The sequence below is a fragment of the Pezoporus wallicus genome, unplaced genomic scaffold (assembly GCF_028554395.1).
Source record: "Pezoporus wallicus isolate ANWC-B61680 ecotype Strahan unplaced genomic scaffold, APGP_CSIRO_Pwel_v1 contig_6732, whole genome shotgun sequence".
NCBI classification, from domain to species: Eukaryota; Metazoa; Chordata; class Aves; order Psittaciformes; family Psittacidae; genus Pezoporus; species Pezoporus wallicus.
In genome coordinates this window covers 3,808,572-3,832,662 of record NW_026638638.1, presented here as the reverse complement: position 1 = coordinate 3,832,662, position 24,091 = coordinate 3,808,572, and the positions used below count along the sequence as shown (strand labels likewise).

The window sequence follows — 24,091 nt, the reverse complement described above, 5'->3', positions numbered from 1 at the left end:
TAAAGAGCAATCCTAACAGACAGCTTCAAAAAGAATATGCTTAAAAGGGGTTATTAGTTTTACTCAGGATTTTCCTGTCAGCAAGAGAAATTTCTTCATAGACTATGTTCTAATGTTCTAATGTTTAGAAGTTATTTATAATAAAACTGTTCACTAAAAGCCTTTCTTAATACAACTTTTCTGACAACAGTTGCAGGAAACAAAAAATGTCATGCCTACTGCCAGTACTGTTTAGAAACAGCCCTTGGCACAGTAACCAAATACTGCGGAAAAAGAGACAAAGTAAACATTGCAGCATCTCAGTATTTTTACAATTAACAGTTAAAGACACAATGTTGATATAGATATTTGAACAATCTCAAGGTGTAGACTTTACTTGTTTTCTGGAAACTTGGTTTGGTATCAACCATGAGCACAATGGAGGGACCGAATCCAGGTATACCACCCAAAGGAAAACATTACTAAATGCTACCGGCACTATACAGGAGAGGACACTAATGGACATAAAAAAAATCCGAAGGATGAATTATTGTCAAGACTAGGAAAGTAGTATGCAGAAACTGTGCATCCAGCAGCACTTCTCCCTGTAAGTCAGACTGTCTGTGCCAGAGGGGGATGTCAAAAGCCCAGTGTGCTGGTGATACCATGATTCTTCTGATCACATGTACAGTCACACGCATACTTACTAGGGAGAACTTGGTAATAATTAGCAGTATTTGAAAAGCATAAAATACCACCAATTTGAAGTCTACTTTCAGATTTGATTTGTAAACAAGGAAAAGGAAGAAAACTGGATGAAAGAGAGTCTCTTGAGTTAAGCTTTTTAAGACCTATACTCATGTAATGCAAATTTACATAAATTGTCTTCAAAACAGCAATGTGTATGCTTTCATTACCTCTGCAGCTGGGTCTGTAACTAAATACAGTATTTCTTAGCACACGTTTAGAAACAGAAATGGTGGAAAAGAATTAAAATGTTATTTTTTTTTATAGATGCCTCAAGGAATTATCATAGAAGGGATAGAAAATTACAGCACTGAGCTGTAACTGGCTTAAAGTATAAGTCTAGAATTTCACTTGCTTTTTGTTGATGCAGTCATGTTACACATAAAAGCAAAGCTTACTTAGCCTAATACGAATATCTCAAGTGCACAAGATATACTAAGTATTAGACTAAATCTGTTCAACCACAGGTTGAAACACTAATTTCTCATATTATATACCCTTATTGGTATTTAATAGGTCATTAGAGTAAATTCTTTGAATTTTCATTTGTCAAATACGAGAAATGCCAATACTTACTCAAAATACAGAGTGAGGTCTGTTGCCAATATCGACTGCTTTAGAAGCTGCATAAGGTCACTGTAGTCCTTAGAGGACAAGTTAGCAAAGATGTTGTGACCCTATAATGAAAGAGATAAAAGAGGTAAAGTGCTAGCAATCAATAAATGTTTTTAAAAGGTTTTCTAACTCTTTAGTCTACTGTTTCCCTCTAACAGAGGCCTTTTCTGATTCATGGCAAAACTATGACAAAAAAAATAATGTTAATACTGCTGAGATTACATTGGGGTGGAAGAGTTGACAATTGTAATCAAGTGCCTGCACTGTTTTTCTAAACTCTGCTGAAATTATAGCCTCTTGAGGAAAGATTTACTCTTTGCTCTGACCCTGCATAGATTCAGTTTATGAGGAAAAACTATGGACACATCTCAATCTTTTCTCTTATAAAATGTTTTGGGTAGCAATGTCTTGCAGCTTTTGAGTTGTGCGCCTAATAGATTTATCTGTGCTGTTGCTTGCAGGCACACAAACTGCTATTAGAGCAGTCAAAGACATTAAATCAGTTTTTCGTTCAAAACAGTCCATGTGCTCACTCTGCCCATTACTGCGTTGTCTTACAGTGTATACAAGCATTGCCTATGCAGACTAAAAACCCACAACTTTATGCAGTTTAAATGCCCTTTGTAGGCCAGATAGGCTACTTTTTAAGGGATCGTGGATTAAGAATTTGAAAGGTGCTCTGTGGCCAGAATGAAACAAATTATTTAATATTGGTATTTGAGAGCAGGAAGGTCCATTTGTAACTGCATTTCTGAAAACTGAGAGGGACAGAGATCCTGTCATTTATGAAATCCTAGAGAAAATAGATAAACAATTTGAATGGAAAACTCTAAATGTAAGCTGAAGAAGGGATCTTTGTGACATTAGTCACAGGTAACTAAATTGACATAAATAAAAGCACTACCCTTTTCTTTCTCCCCCCCCCCCCCCCCCTAATCACCTGTAGAAACAATGAGGTTCTTGCTAAAGAGTTTTATTTTGGTGATATTTAGCCCTGTAATGCCCACATTCAGTATGCGCTGCCACCTACTGCCTAGGAAGATTAAAATGCCCTTAAACCCAAGAATTTTCCAGCAGGAGGATTGCTATGACTCTGGTGGTCTGAGGACATAGTCAAGGTAACGTCGAGGTAGAGATAGTATTTTTTAATAGATCAGGTAGTGTTTGGACTAAAAAAATATTTTGCCATTCATAAGAGATGATCTCTGCTGTGACAATGAAATGATTATTTCTTTTCACCTAAATATTGAGAAGGATTTAAGAATCTAAAGCTTATTTATTAACAAATAGGATATAAATTAATTTCAGTTTATTTAAGAGAGGAGACTGACTGCTCAGCTGGTGAATTTTTAAGTGAATCTTGGTGTATCTTTAAATAAATTGTAGGATCCAAAGTAAAAAGTGCAGTGTCCCATTAGCAAATACAATCTATTGAATTAAAAATCACGTAGGTTTATTTTTCTGGTCTAGAAATGAGGACCTGGTGAGGACTGAATGGTCAAAGGGGAGGACCTGTATTTAACTTGCATTTGTCTTCAGACTTGATCCTGTCTTCAGAGAAATATTCAGTTACAATGAAGATTTCAGGAACCAGAGAAATCACTGTTTCCCAGGAAGGCTTGTTCCAGGGACTGGACAATCTCATTGGTTTAGAAAAACAAAACAAAACTTCTTTTTTCCTATTCTAAACTGGTCTGTTTAACTTTCAAATGCTGTTTTTTCTTATGCCTTTCCCTGGTAGTGTAAGGAACCATTTAATTCCTGGGATCACCTTTTAGACAAGCTAGTCTAGGCTGAGCAGATTGAGCTATTTAGATCTCATACCAGTCCTCCGTCTGCTTTTTTAACATGACGTCTAGTAAAAGCCACAGTCCCATGACTAATCTCTGTGGCTCTGTACATAGAGGGAAGGCCATCACCCTGTCTCCACTTGTGACCATGGGACATTCCGAGATGCTCTTCAAAAATTACTGCAGATTAGCATATGGTCTCCAAGTGTGCTGTATGCATGACATTATTGTTTTTATATATACTGGATGCATTCTGTAACAAGCTAGCTGTGTAAAATCAGAAAACACATCCTTCTTTTCTCACTGTATCTCTGAGGTAGTGCATGCTGCATACTGTTACACATAAGATACTCTAGACAAGAAATATGTCTTTATATCTATCTGCAAAACAACTAGTGTACTTTAGACAGCATGATATTACTGATATTTTTTCATAAATAATTAAGAAAAATTATGTAAAACTATCATGAAAATACTGATTACAAAAAGACTGTCAAATAAAGTAAATTTGTCCACAAGGATGACTGTGATACTCTGAATACAAGACCTGTGTGGAAATGTAAGAGCTTGTTTCACCTATCTATAAACCATTGTGCAGGATATATGTAAAAAGGCTGAGAAAAGCTGACAATACGGTTAGGATTTGTTTGCCTTGCCCCTAGCTGATTGAGACAAATACAATCTCTGGGCTCTATGATAAGCATTTGTAGTTGTTTAATTTTATGCTAGTTGTGACCTTGTGGTAACCAATAAATAACTCTTCAAGGAGAGGGCATTAAAAAGGTACTGTGTGTGGTATTTCCTTTCTCCAGCTGAAACTTCCCAACACCTTACAGTGAGATTAATAGTAACGCTTTTGTACCTCACTTTGGAGAATCATGACAGCATGATTGAAGTGGTGGTGTTCCAAGGTAGCAGAGGTGCCGTAGAGCTGAGCTAAGGCTGATCCACTCCTGAAACAGAACATGGGGAGTCAACAAATACTGCACGTGTCTGTTTACAAAGCAGGTTTCAGAGATAGTTTAGTAACAAAAGCATGTAGCTATATGCTCCCTCTTCATTTCAACAACCACAGAGAGTTGACAAGATCAAAATACTAATTTAAAGACAAAGAATTTATGTTACAGACTTTGCTAAATATTATCCGCTGACTAAAGATTTTCCTGGAACTAATGAATGAAATTCTGTAATGTAACTTTCAAAGTGCCTTGCAGTGCAACAGCACAGGCACACCACTGCGCATTAAAGACAAACAGTAACATCCCTGAGCTAGGAGTGGCTGTTTTGCTACTGTTTTTAATTCTTAATAGATATAAACACAATGGCTTACAATAGGTGATTGCAAACTCATAAGAAAATCCAAAACACAGCAACAAAAAATCAACTGCAAATGCAGTGAGGTTCTGTCTGCATGTAAAATACTGCACTTATAAAAAAAAATACAAAGGTAAACAAAAACCCACAAGTGATAACAGTGAATATAAAAGTAAAGTTTAGCATCTTTTGGAATGTATTTTCTCAGCATGTTTATTGTCTAAACCAAAATTAGCTTCGGAATGCACAAAGCAGGTCAGTTTTCTAAGTCTGAAGAACAAAAAATCTATAGAATACAATTATAAAATTGTGAATCATTAGGAGATGCAGAGAATGGGATTGGATTGTCAGAATAGTTACCATTCACCATGACTTCACTTCTGGGATCTAAAGCAACAACATGGGTTTTCTTTCCAAAGAAATGAGAATAAGAGATTATTACACTAGAGACAAACAGAAAGAGGCTCCTAGGACCATATACTATAAAACTGCATCATATTGATATTTAATTATCAGAAGCGGCTATATTAGAAAGAAGGATGTCCAGGAAACATCATCCCTCGAGAATATGGTGTTGAGATATATAGCAGAGCCAATTCAGACAACTGCGGTACTGCCTCCATCATATACCTCTTGAACTTTCATCACACAGAACAGCAGTATTAAACACTGAAGATAAAATAAGAAAATGTGATGCTTAAATTTATGTCAGGTTAGAGGAATAAATCATAGCTGCTGTTATGAAAACTACAGCTTCTGTTTTCAGGGGTGTTTTATGCATGTGTGGTAATGTTTGTCTTTTGTTAAATGTCTTCGGCAATTTCTTGATGGAGTTGTAAAATGGCAGCCTCCTCTTCGTACTCTGCTGTCAAACAAGTGATAGCAGTCTAGTGCCGAAACCTCTGCCTTTAACTCAGCCACCCCTCTACACAAAAGTAGTGTTACAGTGGAGAAGTGGTTAACTTAATCAGAGCCTAAAACAGTCAGGATGTAAATCTTCGGTCTTGGGTTTTTTAAATTAGGAATGTAAACATCAATCAGCTGAGCTTCCTTCCTATTTGTCTCGTCTTTTTTGATTTTCTTCAAGACTCAGCTGCAAAAAGGCATCTAGCAGTGCTTGGTAACCTTTGCACCATAAGCTCTGTCTTTTGAGCACTGCAATTGATTTTCCTTGCTATGGTGATTGAAGATCCAGACAGTGTCATTGTTTCATTGAGACTGTACAGCAACACCAATAGCTCAGGAAATGGCAGCTTAGTGAGTATCAGAAACATCAGTTTGAGTGATGTTCACTGAGGCAGCTTGCCCTCAGAAATGCAGCAGCCCATGCATACACACAGTGCAGCAGAGTTTTTCTGCAAAAGGTACGAGAAAACAGGCTAATGCAACATCACCTTGCCCTTCAAGTATCTTTAGACAACCATTTGGTCGCTTCTCCTATCACACTAAGGGTTAGCAGTAATGCAAAACACACAAAGCTGAAAATACATGACGGGATCTGCAGGACAAGAGAGCCTAAAAGTCTTCTATTCTGGCTGTAGAAGACCTGGGAAGCCGAGAAAACAACACAGGATTTGGAGGAGTCACTTTGTCTGACAGATTTGTTTCACAGCTCGGCCAGGATGTTGTCAGGCAGTATTTTTTGTTGTCCCTCTCTGTTCTCAGGGAACATGGATTTTGGAAAGAAGTTGACCTCTGTTAAGGGAGTTCCCTCACCACCACAGTAAGAAGAACCCTCAAAACTTCCACAGCCTGCTTCTACCTCACTGTATCTGAGGGCAGCAGACTGGACAGCAAAAATATATTCAGGTCATGGCAGGTGAATCAGGTCATAGGCACTTTGAATAGAATAAAATTCATTTTTAGAATTGAAAACAGCCTGGAGAGTAAGATTTCACATAGGTAAGAATCTGCATTTGAGATCTAGCTTCATGTTCTGGTGCCCAGTCCCCCCACCCCCCCCACCCATTGCAGCATGTCTCTGAACAGGCTCTGTGTGCTTTGGTGTGTGGGACAGGGCAGGGAGGAGGCATTTCTACTGGCCAGGGACACTGCATGCTGCACAACTGATGAGTATGTGGTGAGACAACTGCTCCAGGCACCTGCTGTGGATGATATGTATCAGAACCAGGAATTTATGTCGGCTTGCCTACGCTGGTGTGAAAAGTTTTTTTTTTTGTGAAAGCATTATTTCATTTTTACATATTTTCTTCATAATAGTTGAACAGCTTTTGCTTAACATCAGGCATTCCAACAAGCAGGAGCAACCCAGACAGACACTTCCATTTTTTCCTGGGTTGAATACCAGAATCAATAATACCCAAGCCTGAAGAGAACATCAACTTTTGGCACCACATTTCAATACACAGCGTCAGTTCAACAGCCTAATACACATGACAAGCCAGCAATTATCCAAAAGAATAAAGAATGATAAAGATGGATAATCCCTCACTACATACAAGAATAAGAATAGCTGGCCTTGGCCCAGGAAACCTGAAATTAATCCCTCATTCTTTATCCTGGTCACTTTTTGCTCTTCTGTGGAAGAAAACCAAATTAAAGTAATAAGAATTAGAAAACTTACTTGGCTTGGAAGGCATTGTTGGTTCCCCTGTGGTCAAGGTCGTGACATAAGCATCCCACAATCAAAGCTAGAATTTCAGTTTCAGTTAGAATCTCCTGAAATCCTGCGGTCTGAGGGCAGAAAAAAAATAGCAGCTGTAACTATCAGTATCGAAAGCGATAAGTAATGTTAGACCATCGAGCAACAGTCAAGTTTGTTTTGATACCATGAATGTTTCAGTAAGGAGAAGATAAATGCTTTATTGTCATATTATATTCCCTGCTGTATGTTAGATGGTTAGCAGAACAGATAACGTCCTTGGAGTGATCTGTTACTATCTCTCTGTTGCATTTCCAGCGTGTCATTTCTCTACTTCCCAGAAGTCACTAAAGGCAAAAAGAGCTGAAGACAAACACCAATAACTGCACACTAAGACAGGAACTGGAATTTCATATCAGAGAAATAAAAAACAAAATTCATTTCATTTTGAAATTATTGTTCAGAGGAGTAGTTAGACAGATTTCTTCAATCATGAGGTGACCATCTTGGTCAATCCCTAGTGTCACAGATAGCCAAGATGTTAAATCAAAAGACCTATAAAGGAAGCCAGCTAAAATATGCTCTATGGAACTGTTATGAACTATTAAGAAATTTTTTATCTGGGACATACTAAATGAAGCAATATGATTCAAAGAGGAAATCTGGCATATTTCTGCTGCAGATACCTACTTGAATTCGGGAAAGAATTTTGAAAACTGATGTACTGAAATTTCCCATGAGCAGCTCAGACCAGATATGACCATGTGAAGGGGGAGGCTCATCCTACAAACATTTTTTGCCACTATACTTCTCCATGTGGATACTTGCCACAGCAGTTTTCCTGCCTGAACTGCCCCATCTCAGAAAATAAACACTACTGTTACTGCTAACCTCAAGCATCCTGAACAGATCTTGCCTGGAGGAGGTGCTGGAGCCTGAGTGGGACACCACCTCATTGGTGCTGCCCATCTAACCATCAAACCACCTGGTTCTTCACCTCTTCTGAAGCATAAGGACATATTGCCTGCAAAAATAACTGGCTGAGTTGGAAAATCATAACATTTGTCTTGTCACAGCGCCATTCTCTAATTACACTCCTCAACTAGCCACACAATCTAGTTAGTATGAAAGGAAATGGTATAAAACAAATATAAAATAGATTTATATTGGACCAAACCAAGGGTGAACACTAATGGTACTTAAGAAATCTTGAATTCCATTGATTTTTAATAGAGTATAATTCCACTCACTGGCAAGAAGAGGGTGATACAAAGATGGTGAAGATCAGTGGGACTTGATGTCCGTACTTGGCAGAACGTACAGCCCACTCGGAAATGCCAGTCAATTGCTGCAATACCATGTGAAAACTCTTCTGTTCACCTTGAAGACCACAAATTCCACTTAAATAAATGCACATTCAAATCCAAATAGCCTCTGTTTTCATAGTCTGAAATGTGGCCATAGTTAATATTTAGGCAGTACAGGGAGCCAAGCTCCCTCAGGTGCTCAGAAATGCATTTCAGCAGGAATTGAGAAGTGCAGGACTTGCTACAAAAGCTTCAGAGTTTTGCCGAAAGTTTACATATCGGAAAAGATGGTCAAATATAAGGAAAAATTATTTCTTTCATGTAAAATCCACTGGTATACAGAGTAACTTGAATGTTAAGAGATTCTCCTGATTCCTAGGGCATCACTTTTTTTAGTTTCAGTAGCAGCTACCCAGGCAGAGGAAATTGTCTAAAATGGAGAGTTTTCTCTTTTTACTTTTTAAACATTGCTCTTGTGTAACAATTAATAATCATGGTCTATTTTTTAAAAAGGAATTAACTGTAACTGACATCGTGCCATGTGTCAAGATTCAATCTAGAGAAAATGTTCACAGCTAAGTTAAAACAACTTAAAATAGAAATTTTATAACATGAAATTGATGGTGTAACAAGTAGTCTTTAGTATTCATTTAGCTTTGATTAAACTCAAGCATTCAACCTGTATTGCAAATACAGGAAAGCTGATTAAGAAATTTATTAACAGTAGCAATATCTCAAAAATAAAGGCAAGATTTTATTTAAGCAAAGGTCTTGTCATTGAATCTGTGAGAGAAATATGCATATTTCACTTAATAAAAAACATTTAATTTAAAACAGTGTTACGGTAAGGGGATATCTGCTTTGACCATAATGTAAGAAAATAGAGGATTATGTTTCCTCATGTTTTGAATTTACACAGGGAGAAAAAATACATGGCTATAGCTGATTGTGCAGTAAAATTCATTTTCACCAGAAAACGAATGACCCATAACTCATGAGTGGCAGAGTCTCCAGTGAGTTATAGAGGTCATTCTTTCATGTGAGGAAATGAATTGCATTCATTATACCTTGCCCCACATATATATGTTTTGTTATTAGCACAGCAGATGGGATTTTAATTTTGTATTGCTTACTTGTTCATTTTTACTTTATGAAACAAGTGTCAATGTGAGCTGCGTTAGGCAAAGGCATTCATAATGAAGCCTGGGATTAATCCTGCACTTTAATCTCATGTGACATCCTTAACTCGCAGGAGCAGTCTTCCTTCAGTCCTTGTCTTCAGAATATTTGTGTAAGTCTGAAATACGGAAGTACGGCTTGCAGGACTGGGCTTATAACTGCTCAGTCTCTAACCAGAGATAGAAAATACATACTTTGATAAACAAGAACATACCTTAGATATGCAGAAGGCTGATCCAGGGGTGAAACAACTGGTTTAAACTTTGTTTGCTTTCTGTTGTTTGGCTTTTCAACCCAGCTGAATTTTCCTTCTGCATTCAGTGAGAGCAGGTGGGGGCCATTAGAAGCTACTGTATTACAGATTAGACATTATTGTGCTATGGTAAAGCTACCTGGAAATGCCCTAAAATAGACCTATTGGCTTCTATTTGTGGTGCAGGCAATATGCTGACTGTTGTAGAGAAATCAGGAATAGGGTGCAATAACTGCGCAGAACACTGCCTTCTTGACCATCAGAGCCCCTCTACGACGGTCAAGGAGTTTTGCCTTTTTTGCAAGTGGATAAACAAGGTGCATACTAACTTGGATGGTTTCCCCAGGACAGCTGCAGTAAGAGCAAGCCTTGTGCTATTACTAATCTCTTGACTCTCTCTTTTGTGCCTGGCTTTTTTTTTTTGGCAAGATGAGTCTTCCTACCTCTGGAAGGGAGAAAAGCACAAGCAGGCCATACACTGAACTCACTCTGTTCTCAGCCAGAGCCACAGCAGAGTGGGGTGGGATACATGGTGAGACCAATGCCATGGGCACATGCAGCCAAGCCCTGCACATGGAATTGCTCATTCAGTTTACTACTGGAAGCGTGTGAAATAAAATGAGCTAGGCTTGAAAATGCTCCCACAGACAGTTGCATCCCTGTGCCAACTGCTAAAAGAAACCCAAAATTATGCTTTGAGAACTACAGTCAAAGCAGTTTATGGCTGAGACCTCGCAGGCTTTTACTGGTGGCTGCTGCAGCAACAGAGATGTGCTTTGTTGCAGGCAGTGTAGTCACAGCTATCTGAGATGGAGATGCCTAGTGGGAGAGCACGTTTCCCACCGAAGAACAGCCTGCCCAAAACGTGGCCTCGGAGCTCCACCTAGAGGTCCTCATGGGTGAGGCTTGAAGGCTCATGCGCTGGCAGCATTTGACAGAAACTAGTCTAATTCCCAGGTGAATGGTGCTGCCTGACTTTACACTTACTTGTCTGAGTAGAAAGCTTTTCATTTTTCCATAACTGAAAAGAAAAAAGCATGTCAAGTTTATAAAAAGTTAAAAACGGCAGACGATTTCATTAGAGACCATCAGAAAGTGTCTGCTGAAACAACATCAGTTCTGGTCAGCTGAGCAGCCTCACACCCAGAAGTTCAACCTTTCTCTCTTGAACACATCGATTTCCTTTGGCTCATGTTGTATGGTAAAACTTTGTTACGCCTCCGTAAATGCTCGCAGAAACAAACCCATATAGCTGGGATGGACCTAGCACTACACCACATCTACTTGCATCATACTCTTTATTTTTTTAACTTGCCTGACACAAAAAGTTCTGCCACAGAGATATGCCAAATGGAGGAGGACAGCTGGGAACCCATGCTCTGTGAGCAGGAAACAAGCCACAGGTTGTCTCAAGTCCCTGTAACACTGGCGCTGATGCATGCTGTGAATGGCACAGGCTGTGGGGTTTCCACTGCTGCAAACAGGGTCCAAATGCTAACCATGCCACAGAGACCAGCCATCAACAAGAACACAAGAATTAGGAAAGAAGCACACGATATTCCAGATAAATAAATACTTACACAAATGCTATTAACATGATCACTTTAAGGTTCACAATAGATGACTGGCCATTAAGACTGAACATGAAGAGAAAATGGAAAAACTTGAATTCTTATTTTTAACTGGAGATAAGGCAAACCCAAAACGCAAAGTACAGCAGTTAAGTGTTGTGAGCACATAGACATGTCGCTTCTCTTTTGCCATATTAACCAGAATATTAAACATCCAGGACCACCGAGGTTTATATCAACACATTTACAAGAATTAATTAGCCAAATGGGGGTTATTTATTGCAGCAAGGTTGCCGAGGGGTAGGGGAGAAAGAGCAAGTAAGAGTGGTGGTACTTGCATCAGAATTTACTGGTGTGTTGAAAGGAGTTAGAGGTACTGATGGAGATACATGTTAATCAAACTCAGAAATGTTACAGTGTCTGACAGAGATTCAAGATTCACTTAGATCATTCTGTTGGAAGATAATCTTAAAACGTTTTAAAGCAGTATGTTCTACAATTAGTTAGATGAAGCTGGATAGAAAAGTAGTAAATATAAGCATAGGAAACACTTCTGAGATTCTAATCTTCCTTGGTTTTGTACTTCCCAATTTAAAAGTCCGAAATAAATGTCAAATCAAAGACTTCCAAAAGTAAAACATTTTTGTAAGATCAAGATCTATAATAACAAGCTCACTCCAAGACTGCCATCTGTTTTCAGTCACTTTAATGTGCTTGTGATATCACTGTCACTAAAACACTGTGAGGTTTTGCCAAATATATGCTGCCTTAAGTTGAATAGCTTCCGCGTGCACTTCTATTGGAAATGAATGAGTATCATAATAACTAAAAAAGAAATCAAATGCTGGAAAATGTGTAGACAGGTAAAGCAATGTGGCAGTAAAAGCTCCTGTGGGATTGCGTCTGTAGCTGGATACTCACAGTTAACATGGCAAACATTAGCTGGCAGACGTTGAAGGCATGCCTCCAGTTGTGGTACAAAACCATTCGATAATTCTTCCTAACCGTCAAAAGCCACCTACACAGCGTCTGAAATGAAAAGTACAAATTGTATCAGGGTTACTAAACGTGTACAAATGGACAGAGCAGTGCCAAGACAAAAGCAGCAGATCTCTCTGCAGCGCAGATGGTTACCTCATAGTCAATTTTAAATTTCTGAACCATTCCAAGTTCCATGAACATCCGCAGGGCTGCCGTAATCATGGCATCCACATCCAGCGAGAAGTCATCAAAATGAATGTCATCAATGCCAAGCTCTGACACCAGAGGGATGTTTGCTGCCTGGAAAAGCCAAAAGGAGAGGGAAACTTCTGATTCAAAACTTGGAGTTGTTTTCTGTGTCACTCTTGCAACCATCCATACATCAGTTCTGACCTGCCAATACATCCCCTGCTTGATTTGAATGCTGAGCAATAAAAGTCTTCATCAGAGAAATATGAACACGTCAAGCTAATGAGCAGAGAAACAGAGGGAAGGAGAAGAACCTGGTGTGAGCAGGAAATATGCTCACCATTCCAACTTGAGCCCATATATAGCGTTTAGACTGTGAGAGCTGACCACTTTACAGCTACTGCAGTAATGCAATATATTCCAATGCAAATTACAATGCTGTAATGCAAGAAACATCTGGACAGCCAGCAGCTGGGAATTTTAATAGCTACCATTCAGAAATGCAAAGTAAATATACTGCTCTGCAGAATTTTTTCATCCAAATGTCTTTACATTCGTAAGCATAAAGTGCCCTTTGCTTTACACTGCTTACTACACATCTGTAGAACCAAAAAAAACAGAGTAATTACAAGAAATCTAGCAGAAATACTTTTCAAAGTAAAACAAAACTTATTTTCAATATGCTGATTATGTAGTAAGCCAACAAACAACAGCAAAAGCCTTACATTTTGCTTTGTCCATGTAACAGCAGACTTTTGTTCTGTTTGTAAGAGCTCTTCATGTACACAAAACCTCAGTTGAGTGTGCAGGACTGGCTAATGCATACAGTTGTGCACACAGATGCGTTGTGGCTGGCCCAGTGGCAGCACCTGCAGGAGCCAGGCGGCGGTGCTGACAACCCTCATGGGCTTGCCCTTCCATGCGCCCCTTCAGAGTTGCCACTTGTCTCCCTAGAGAGGGCAGGTGGAGGAGGCTGCATTTGTTGACAGAGCATCTGTTCCTTGTCTCCCGCAGTGAGAAGGTGATGCGTCAGGTAGAAACATCACAAAGAGGCTGTGTCCAGCCCACAGTCCATGAGCTGGACCATGCTGAACTCATTAAAATCACATGGACTCAGCTGGTGTGGCACATGCAGCTACTCACTTGTATAAAATACCAATTTGTTCATGCAACTGTAAGTTCACCTTCACAGTTGCAACTTCTATGTGACCACCTTATGTGGTTTTTCCTTTTTGAAAACCTGTGTTTTGAAATACTGCATCCTAACTCCAAGTTACCGATGCGTAAAATGCTTTTTCTGGCTAAAGGGAAAATGCCATCTCAATAATTACTTCATGCAGAGATTAAGCTGGTTTAACTATACTGATGTAAACCTGACATAAAACAGTATTAACACGGCAGTGTTATTTACTAGCTAGAATAAAAGCCTTTGCCGATCAGCACCTAGTAAGAGCATTCCAATACCACAAGAAGTTATGGTATTACACCAGTGAGACTAGTGGACATAGGAAATACATCAAATCATTAAGTCAAGTGTCATCCCAGGACACAGTTGAACCACCTCTGGAGCATGCAGGCAGAGGTGTAAGCTCTGTTAACTGCGTACTGACTTCGTCTGCAAGCGTACTTATCCAGGTTGAATCAATTCAGCATCTTTTTTGGTTTTTTTTTAATATATTTTGAAACATTTGAAATCCTAGATGATCCCAACAGGAGTTACACCTTAACACCCTGTAAGATGTGACTGAGAAGCTATGTGTTTACTTCTGAGGCAAAAAAAGAAAGAAAACATGGTTAGGTGTGAAGGAGGAACCTGGGCCCAGGGATTGTGTTGTCCAGACCTTTAGCGGTCTTACAGAAATTGTGACTTTTTTATCATTCAGTTATTCTTCAGAGCTTTGGGGGTACTTGAGATGCATGCTAATATTTAGTCTATGAATGCACTCTTTGCACAGTAAATGTGCTCTTCATAGAATGTCTCTGAGGGAAGAAACACGTTTGTCAATCTTGTTTGGTCCTTAGAAAGAAGTTTAAGTAACAGATGCTGAAAGAGAAGGACCTGATTGTAGGTAGACCTACTAGAACCTGTTTTATTGAAAGTAGCTTTGCACACTTACTGCTGCATTTTCATTCACTTTGAAGTGGGCTCTAATTAAATTTGTCACATTTTTTTGCCCTCTTAAAAGAAAACAGATATTTTCCTGGCTTTTTACTGGAAGCAAACACTTTTACCAGTCTGTTACAATTCAGGGAGAACACTTGAAGGAGTTGCTCAACTACAATTGTCTTTCCCTTTTTCAAACAGTGGAGAAATAACAGTATATCCCAAATCTATTATGAACTGAGCAACAGGATATTAACAAAGCAAGTCAAAAACAATTTCTTCCCATGTCAGTTAGAAACTTTTAAATATTTATGAGGTTTTACATTCCTAAATTTAACAGGAGTGCCATCATCCAAAATAACTGCTGAATTAATAGCCAGAAGATAACATTTGTATAAAAGAACCGTTTGCTTTACAACAGCAATAAAGGAAACAACAGAAATATGAGTGTTGAGACTAATTTGAATAATGTTAAAAAAATTATACGATGTGGGGCTGCAGCAATATTCTGGCTGCACCTGGCATTGTCTGTCCTCAGCTTCTTAAGCTAGAAATGCAGCAGCCCAGGGTTTATAGGAGAAGAGTCATTAAAACTTCATTTTTTTAATTGCAAAGATATAAAAAATATTCATAGTACAGAATATTAAAACATATCCATCCCTGAAATTTTGTTGCACTGCAGGACAAATTCCAGGGATATCTTAAAATAAACAGTAATAACAACGCTCTTTTCCAGGAAAACAGGCAGGATGAAAACACCATGACAGTAAGAGAAAGGAGCAGACAATTAAAATTCAAGTTACAGTGAAATTACTTTTTAAAGCCCCCCAGTGATTTGAAATCACTTAAAAGATTTGCTTCCTTTTGAACATTTTAAAGTTCAATTTCCCCTTTCTAGAAACAATTAAGAACATTATACTCTGAAGTCTTTTCTCCCTGTGGACTAAGCAATTTCAACACTTTATCCTTAAAAAAACTTCACATGACTGTTCTGTGCTTTTATGGTAAATTAAAGCCGGACATGCCTCCTCTTGTCATGTCTGCATACCCTCTGGTACTAAAGCAAAAATTTGTCTTGAAAGGAACCACAAACACCAGTTGGGCTTAATGCATGGAAGAGAACTGGTCTTGCCTAATGAAGAACAAACTCAGCAGTTACCAGACTGGGAAACTATCACCACTTGTAGAGAGCTTGAAAAAAAGGATGTCATGCCCTGAATGAGAGCATAAGAACAAGGTCTGTAGCTACCCCATATTCAGATGTGCATGGGGTGGGATGGATACAGGAGGTGGGGACAAGCACTTACATACTCAGTTCAGGGTTGGAGACAGATTCTCCTTTCCTCACCGCCCTTTGCTATCATGTAAATTGCTTCACAGCCTGCTTGGTATATGTGAACAGCTAGGAGATGAGTGACTGGTTGAGCCTTACTTTACATCTGCCACCCTGAAAGGGCCATATATCATTTATGACCATTTGGGCTGCTGTGGATGAACAAAGACTAGAGAAAACTTTAGGAAACTAGAGAGTCAAGGTTTTATGGAAACTTTGCAAGGCTAAATACTTGAAGTAAAAGCTACTATTTGATGCTTAGATCTTAGTGCTGCTGAACACAACTATTTCATGCTTTTAGAAACGTGTATAATACATATGTTGTATAAAATGGTTTCTTTATATCGTTAGCATGCAACTAGACAACAAAAAGGATAACCATTCTCATCTTTTCTTCTAGGAAGTATATGTTAATGGGTAAATGTATGCCAGAAAAATGCAGTATAATATGCACACACATATATACAGAGCAATCAAGAAGCAATTGCAATCAACACATTGAAAAGGGGAGACTTCTGCTCTTATGCAGCTTATGCTGCCAGCATAAAAAATGGTCAGAGAGAAATAACTCCTTATGTAGGAAAAAACTGTATCACGTCACCAAATATGAAATAGCAATTTGGATATTTAATAATCTGCTATAACAGAGTTTAGTTATGAGACAGTCTGGGTCAGTGTTGGAGAGAGAGAAATTTCAAGGTGGTGATTACATTTTGTCTCATCTTGCCGTAATCTTATTTCATCCTTATTTCCTACAAATTGGCACACACTGATAGGCAGCTCAAGGAGTTTCTTAAACAAAAGATACCTATAGCTCAAGGGTCTGATTGTAATAACAATTCAGCATTACATGATACATGAAAATATTTTTTGATCCCATTTGATACTAGGAACACAGGACAAAAATATCATTCCACAGATTGACTTAAGCTTAAGGGAAAGCTTAATAAATGATTTTGCACTAATACTTCTGATAGCATATTTTTCACTATTTTCTATATCCATATTTGATAACATGATAATGTTAACGTAATCAGATGCAAGGAAACTGGTGAGCTCTTCAAAAAGCATTCCTGGTAAAACATTGACTACAATGGAAGCAGTACAGCTAAACACAGAAAACTGAAATCCTACTTTGCTGTGTCAGGTTAAACTGTCTGTACTTCAGTTTTAAGACCTGTGTGGATAAGACATCAGTGCTTATTACGTGAGGAAAGCATTTTGAAACCTACTGATAAGTATATTAGTATGGCTTTGTTAAAAACAAACAAAAAAAAAAGAGCACATTTTGCCATTTGGTATGCACAGCTTCTTCCCCATGCACTATCAGGACTATTCTCTAACAATAACTTCCACTGCTGAACATAGACCACATTTATATAGCCCTATGGACAATGACACGTGGAGGGTTAGCAAGGTTTCCTAATCAGAAAATACTGAGAGACTGCTGGGAAAAAAAAAGTAACAAGAAACTCAAATATACAACACTACAAAGATATCCCATGAAATATATGTTCCGATGCAGCAGAAGACTGGCAAATCAATATGGTATGCCTCTTAACATCCAGGGGCACTGTCTAAGTCAGGAGTACACATACTATTTCTATAGCAGGTCAGGATCTGACCTCATTTGTACTCTATAGTGAAACAAGTTTCAGACAACATGACATACATAAAAAAAGTAAGAGCACCCTTCCAAGTATCTCTTCACTCACAGTCTCTCTCAGAAGATTAGGAACTGAAAAACCTTCCAGGTTGATCATCTAAAACTGCACAGAAAGCATCAAAATGGAGAATATTTAAATGTGATGACTTTTTTCTCTCTCACTTAATCTTCTATGAAACCACTTTGGAGACAGTATTTTCTGATGGCAAACATTTTTACTTTTAAAGGGTTCTTTTCCTGAATAAAGCCCCCTAAAATATTTGCTTATACTTGTAGCCGCAGGTGTAACCTTAAATCTTAAACTAACAATAGCGTGTGTGCCTTTAGCATAGTAGAATAAAGCAAACTGTTCTAACTTACTAACACAGAGAGAGAAAGGAATGATTGCCTGATGGGGGAAGGAACATCATGGGACTGTTAACTAAGGAGAGAGTAAATAAGACCAAGGATGCCAGCCTTCAAGATAGCAGAGCGGCACCCATCATGGAGTGAGACTGGAACAGAAGCAAGGACATACCAACTGCTAATTGCAAGTGTGTGCAAGCACTGAGGTCATTCAGTAAACACAGTGAGGAAGACTACTGATGATCACCAAAGAAGACCCCCACTCAGCAAGAAAGAGCATACATAATTAGAATGCAAATATTATAATAAGTTCCTGGAAAAGCTATGAATATGCATGAGCAGGCTAAATATATAGCTGCTGTCAGCAAGTATCGGGTACGCTCACCTTTGTGAAATGATTCTGTGCGTGCCCAGCACTGCCAATAAAGAATGCTGCTTTCTAAAACTCCAAATTGAGTCTTAGAGGGTTTCTCCAACTGACTTTTATAGTAACACAGGCATCTTTTAAAACGCATCTTTATAGTCAGTTATTAGCAGTAGTAGACAAATTTTGCACTTCATAGCCATGGAAAACCAAAGCCTGTTATGTTCCAGTTTGACACATTTCTTTCTCTAAAGTGGAAAGAATCAAAAGTTTCAGCTCAGAGATGTTTTAATGCTCAGAGTAGCCCTGCTCTTAAAGGCCTCCATCACTGAAGACTGTGGATGGCATCTCTCCGCCTTCACAATGCTGAGTTAGCGCCTCTTTTCCAATGACCAACTGCAGGATCATGCCATTTAAAGGGAATTTTAAAATATTTACAGTACAAGGGAATGGGTGTGGTGGAGACTTATCATGTGCACACATATTCTCATCTGGATTTTGATTCTAATGACTTTTTAATGTGACTATCACAGTAGCATTGCTGCTGCCTTCAGAAATTAAGTCACGAATCAGGGAATCATTTAGGTTGGAACAGAGCTCTTGAGACTAGCCAGTCCAATGCCCTCACTCAAGCAAGGCCAGAACTTCACCCTCAACTTTATTTGTACTTCCAACAACTTTCACCGATTCCAGTTCTCTGAATGAGGTCACTGTATGAAGGGATACTCTAACAACTACAACTGGAGACTGCAGTGAGAAAGGAGTGGGGCTGTGGACTCCTCTGAAAGCAGCTGGACAAAAACATGGCATAAGGATACCCCACACTGCCCCATGTAAACGCACTTTGCACTGTCAGATCTACCAGACTCCCTGGTTCTCTGTGCCAGCGTCTGTGAATGTTTTATCCACCAACTGTTCAGATGCAAAAAAACATCAACACTCCCTGGAACAGGATTCATATATTTTAAAAGTCTTCAGAGTAACCCAGCAGATAGGCAGAGAGCTGCAATTGTAAAACCCAATGCCTAAACTCTGCCCAAAGTCCCACAGTAGGTGCCTAAGCCTACTTTGCTGAAAAGGTCATTAATTTCTTTAGTTGAAGCTTTGCATCTCTAAAATGAGAATATTGCTGTTTTGCATCCACCTTCAAAATCTGCAGCTGAAGCACGTCCATGTGGTGTACACTGCTTCATCTGCAACCAGCAAATTAACAGTGTAACATGTAATTTAGACATGAAACGTGGAACAAAGAAAGCTGCATTGGGTCTTGTTTCAAAATGTTATATTTGGTTTGAACATTTACCAAACTTCTCTACTGCTTAGTATGAATACCAGTATTTGCTTTAATTAAAGGAGAAACTTCACGGCATTAGGAAAGCTATTTATTCTGCTTCTTCTATTAAAACAAGAAAAGTAGCCATTAAGCTATATATCATTATCAAATACAGCATTTAGGAATTTTTTTTATCATGCTTCGGACAAAAATATGGTATTTACTTTTTGCTTTTGGGATGAAGCTATATATGCCTGAGTAAAGGATTTTTCTTAGAATTTTATTTTTTAAAGGGTTAGGGAAGACATGTCATTACAGTATTACGCATGCTATTTCCAAAGATACGCCCAGAATTATAGCTAAAAAGATGGAAGTATTTTGAATGTTTCTGATCAGTCAATCAGCCCTGTGTGGACATGCCGCTTCCTGAAATTGGGACCCACCAAAAGGAATAATAAATGTCAGAGATAAAATTACTGCATTTAAAATTTTGTTGCAAACTGTAGTAGAAAGGACACAAAATACATTAATTATGTTGCTGAAAACCAATCCTTGATGTCAGACTTGTTCCCTAGTACACAGAAACAAAATATATGGCAGCCTATAAAAGGAACAAGAAATTTTGATTTTAAAAGAACAGAGACATAAAATAAAAGCAATTAATGGTCTGAGAATCTATTATTCTTAAGGCCAAAGTCCATAACCACAGAAGCCTAGGACTGGAGTTTTACAGGGCATGCACATTCGACACAATGATCCCCCGAGGCGTGCAGGGGAGTGTTCACGTCCTCTTGGCTTATGGTGATTAGGAAATAACCAGTGTGTCACATACTACAGGCTAGCAACTGTCGACTTTTTATGACCACTGGTACAGATGAGAAGCTCATACAAAAGGGTCTATTCAGTCTCTGTCCCAGAATTTTAAATAAACACAAGCAGCAAACCTAGGGCAAGCATTTCTCCGTGATACAAAAGTGTCAGGCATGCAGGCTGCCATTTCCCACAACAGCCTTACTTAGTTTTGGTAGGCAGAAAGTCAGATTTGTTGCTCCCATGAAGAGCAGAATGGGTAATGCAAACTGACCCCATCATACCTATAAATTTGGGAGGATGAGGGAAGAGGCGTACAAGGGAGCCTTTTCCTCAAGAAGACTGTCTGGGAAGGGGAGGGAAGACTAACTGCTTCCCTGAAGACTCAGAAGAGTAATAACCTGGTTAAGGGTGGAAGGCACAGAGTCAGGGTTCTCGCAGAGGATGTGAAGGCACAGGATAAAACTGGCTTTTTTGGTGGTAAACTGCCTAAGTTATGCCCAGTTTGACACATGGTGTGAAAGAGCATGAAAGAGAACAAAAAATGAAGGTGCTGCCAAGAACCTACAAAAAAAGTATAAAAGAACCAGTAAGCCCTCAAAGCCCCACCAGTGCCACAGTGGCACGTACAGTGCTATTACATCACTTTTTCCTATCCCAGTGTACGCCAGCAGCACTCACTGAACCCCAGCTCTGCAGGACCGTAGGGCATGTGCAGCCACACAGTGCACCGTGGCGGTGCTGCAGGAGTGCATAGACAGCAATGGTGATCCTGCTGGCCACCGAAACTTTCTTTCTGAGCACCTGCAACAAATCAGGCTGGCAGTACAGTGGTGAAAGTTATGCAAATATATGAGTGGGCTACTGCTCCACTGGGGGGAAAGTCCTATTTCAGATCTGTGAGAGTGACAGCTATAGCGCAGCACTGTCAGGGAGACAATATATAATATTAAAACCACCTTCAAACTTACAACATACATTTACAGATAAACTAGAGAACATTGCAGTGATTAGCCTTAAAACATGTTTTATCTTTGTCTTCTTTATTTTCATTAAGTTCTGATTGCAGGTTTAAAATAAATCCACTTTTCCTATTCTGAATTCATAAATCGCTCCCTAGGAGCAATCAGACTGCCCAAAAGTGCATTCTCCAAAAAAACAGAGCTTCATCTTGCTGCAATTTAAGAAGCCAAAAGGGTTATCCTGTGCAAGGCAGAGCAGACTGTGAACACACAGCCCAACACTTCTCCCCACTGCAGAATGTACACCCTCCACAGCACCTTTCATCCCCCTGAGCACCCAACCCACACAGCTGCACAACTCACAGCCTAATCACTTGTATTTTCTGACAAAAGATAAAATTTACAGATCCCCCTCTCTCAACAAAAACAAATGATAGGCACTTAAATCTTCTATTTATTTAGCTCTTTACTTACTACCTACATCTTACTAGCGTTATAATTTTTCTTTAAAAAATAGGTGCTTTCGTTTATTGTTATTTTGAAGTGAAAGGCTGCAACACAGCCATAAATACTTTTCTTGTCATTCATAAGCTTCTTAATAGCTTATAATACACATTAACTGGTCTCTATGAAAATACTCTTATGATGTTTGACTTACAACTGTGCCTTCTCCTGGATACCTTGCATCTGCCAAATCAATGTTTTGAATAGAACATCTTATCTTATGCTTAGACAGTGATGCAGACGGGCTGCAGCATCAGCTGAGGAAGTATGAATCTCAGTGGTCTCTCTGGTAACTCCATTTTAGGGACACTGAGGATTGTCCATGCCTGGCACAAAGCTGTGGGGTGCACAAATACCTCAGTCACCACAAATACCTCAGTCTGTCAATGTGCAGACAAGTGAGAAATGAACCAAGCAAGGAGGTGGATATGGGACACTGTTGGGACTGCATTACTGTGCCACACAGCACCTGGCTCACCAGTGTCTTCCCTGGGTCGCTACCATGCGACCTTTCCTTGCCAACACCCACAGCAACAGGCCTCCTTCAGAGAAAGTGCTGCTAACACAAGAAGATACCTGGAGTCAGTTTAACAGTAGAGTTTAGGAAGGCCATAAATAGAAACATCTTTTTGTTGTTTTGGGGTGGGGGTCTTTTTGTGTGCGCCTATAGGCCTGTGGTATGCCTGGAACAAAAAACACACTGTTGCATGGCAGCACAGAAAGCAAGTTCAGTTGAGTTACATTTAAGCGCACCAAACAGGATGCTGCATGAGCAGTGGGATCACAAAGGTGCTGGGAAACACTGAGCTCTGATGTTCTCAGCTTTTCTGAGTGTTCAGAGCTGGGTGTAGCTTGTTGCAAAGCACAAGCACACTTCACAGAAACGAACTCATAAAATATTCAGTTTCCTGGTTTTGCCTGGACTACAGGCTGCACATTTTTTATATCGTTGCAGCAAGAAAGAGAATTGATAAAGCCATTTCTTATACTTTTGAAGTGTTTACACTTTAAATTTGGAAGACTGAAAACGCAGAACTGGAGAACTACTCACAGGATTTATCTGTTAGAAATTACATCTACTCTGCCTGGGATTTTGCCTAGACTAAGAGAGACTTTTGAGACTGAAACAATAGATGAATCCCTCCCCCGGTCAGACAACAAATCAGTGTAATAAATAACCTGTAGAACATTGTAATCACAAATAATTTTTTATATATGCTGGATACAGTTTTGGTTGGATGCCACAGCCCACAGACCCCATATGTGAACTGATCTAGAAAACAAGTGTGCATCCATGTAGCTATCCCATAGCCTAAGTTAATAATGCACAGGAACATGGTCTGTCACACACTCCTGTGTGGGAACAGGTCTCTCAGCACAGCCCCATTCTTACCAGCTGATGGAAGAATGCAAAAAAGCCCCAAAACTAATGAGATTTGAGACTGTGGATGTAACATGGCTGAACTCATGAAGATATTTCTCCCAAGGCTCTTGGGTGACTCACGCAAACAGGACACATGCCTGTACTGCTAACATATTCTACTACATGCACACACACAAACGTTACGATGGTGTGAAATTGCACTATTTCAGGATTTTACAGTTTAGCAGAAATGCTGCTAGGCAATCAGCCTTAAAGTGGAGCAAGGATGGCACCCAGTGGCCAAACGGATTCATCTCAGAAAAATATTTCTCATCTATTTCCCATTCTTTAATTTTGGGAGTTTTAATTCTAAAAAGGTTCTAACTCTAATATTAAACTCCTTGGCAATGTCAAAAGCTTTTAAAGGACACTGCCTTCTTCCTGTGGGGGACATTTATGGTTCCTTTTGTAAATTATTTTGTAAAAAACACCCCACAAACCCACCTATAGAAACCCTGCTATTAATAATTTTCAATCAATACCAGTAAACATTTATGACAACCGTTTACAGCCAGAACACTGTATAGAGGCAGAAATAACCAAAGTATTTTTTTTCTTTTGTAGGGTATAAGGTAGGAAAAATCATATTTTCTTTCCCTGGTTTAAAAAAAAATCACTACAAATAAGAAGGAACTTATTTAATTTTAAAATTAAAATTGATATTAATGCCAATTATAGATAATTCGATAGAAAAATTCTATCCAAATATTGTTTTTCTTTAAAAAAAAAAAAAAAAAACCAAAACCTTGATATTTTTTAAGCAGAAAACTCCCAGTTACA

At 39.0% G+C, this 24,091-nt stretch overlaps 1 protein-coding gene across 3 annotated transcripts in view; it reads right to left on the bottom strand.

The window, feature by feature from the left end:
- The window catches only part of PDE11A (phosphodiesterase 11A), a 141,920-nt gene that overhangs the window by 26,859 nt on the left and 90,970 nt on the right, over positions 1 to 24,091 (bottom strand). For all 3 annotated transcript variants that reach the window (XM_057411660.1, XM_057411658.1, XM_057411659.1), the window contains exons 11-15: positions 12,492 to 12,638; positions 12,279 to 12,386; positions 7,030 to 7,139; positions 3,994 to 4,084; positions 1,303 to 1,403 (exon numbers count right to left, since the gene is read on the bottom strand). In XM_057411660.1, the coding sequence (XP_057267643.1) occupies positions 1,303 to 1,403; positions 3,994 to 4,084; positions 7,030 to 7,139; positions 12,279 to 12,386; positions 12,492 to 12,638 (557 nt within the window). The remainder of the gene's footprint in view (positions 1 to 1,302; positions 1,404 to 3,993; positions 4,085 to 7,029; positions 7,140 to 12,278; positions 12,387 to 12,491; positions 12,639 to 24,091) is intronic.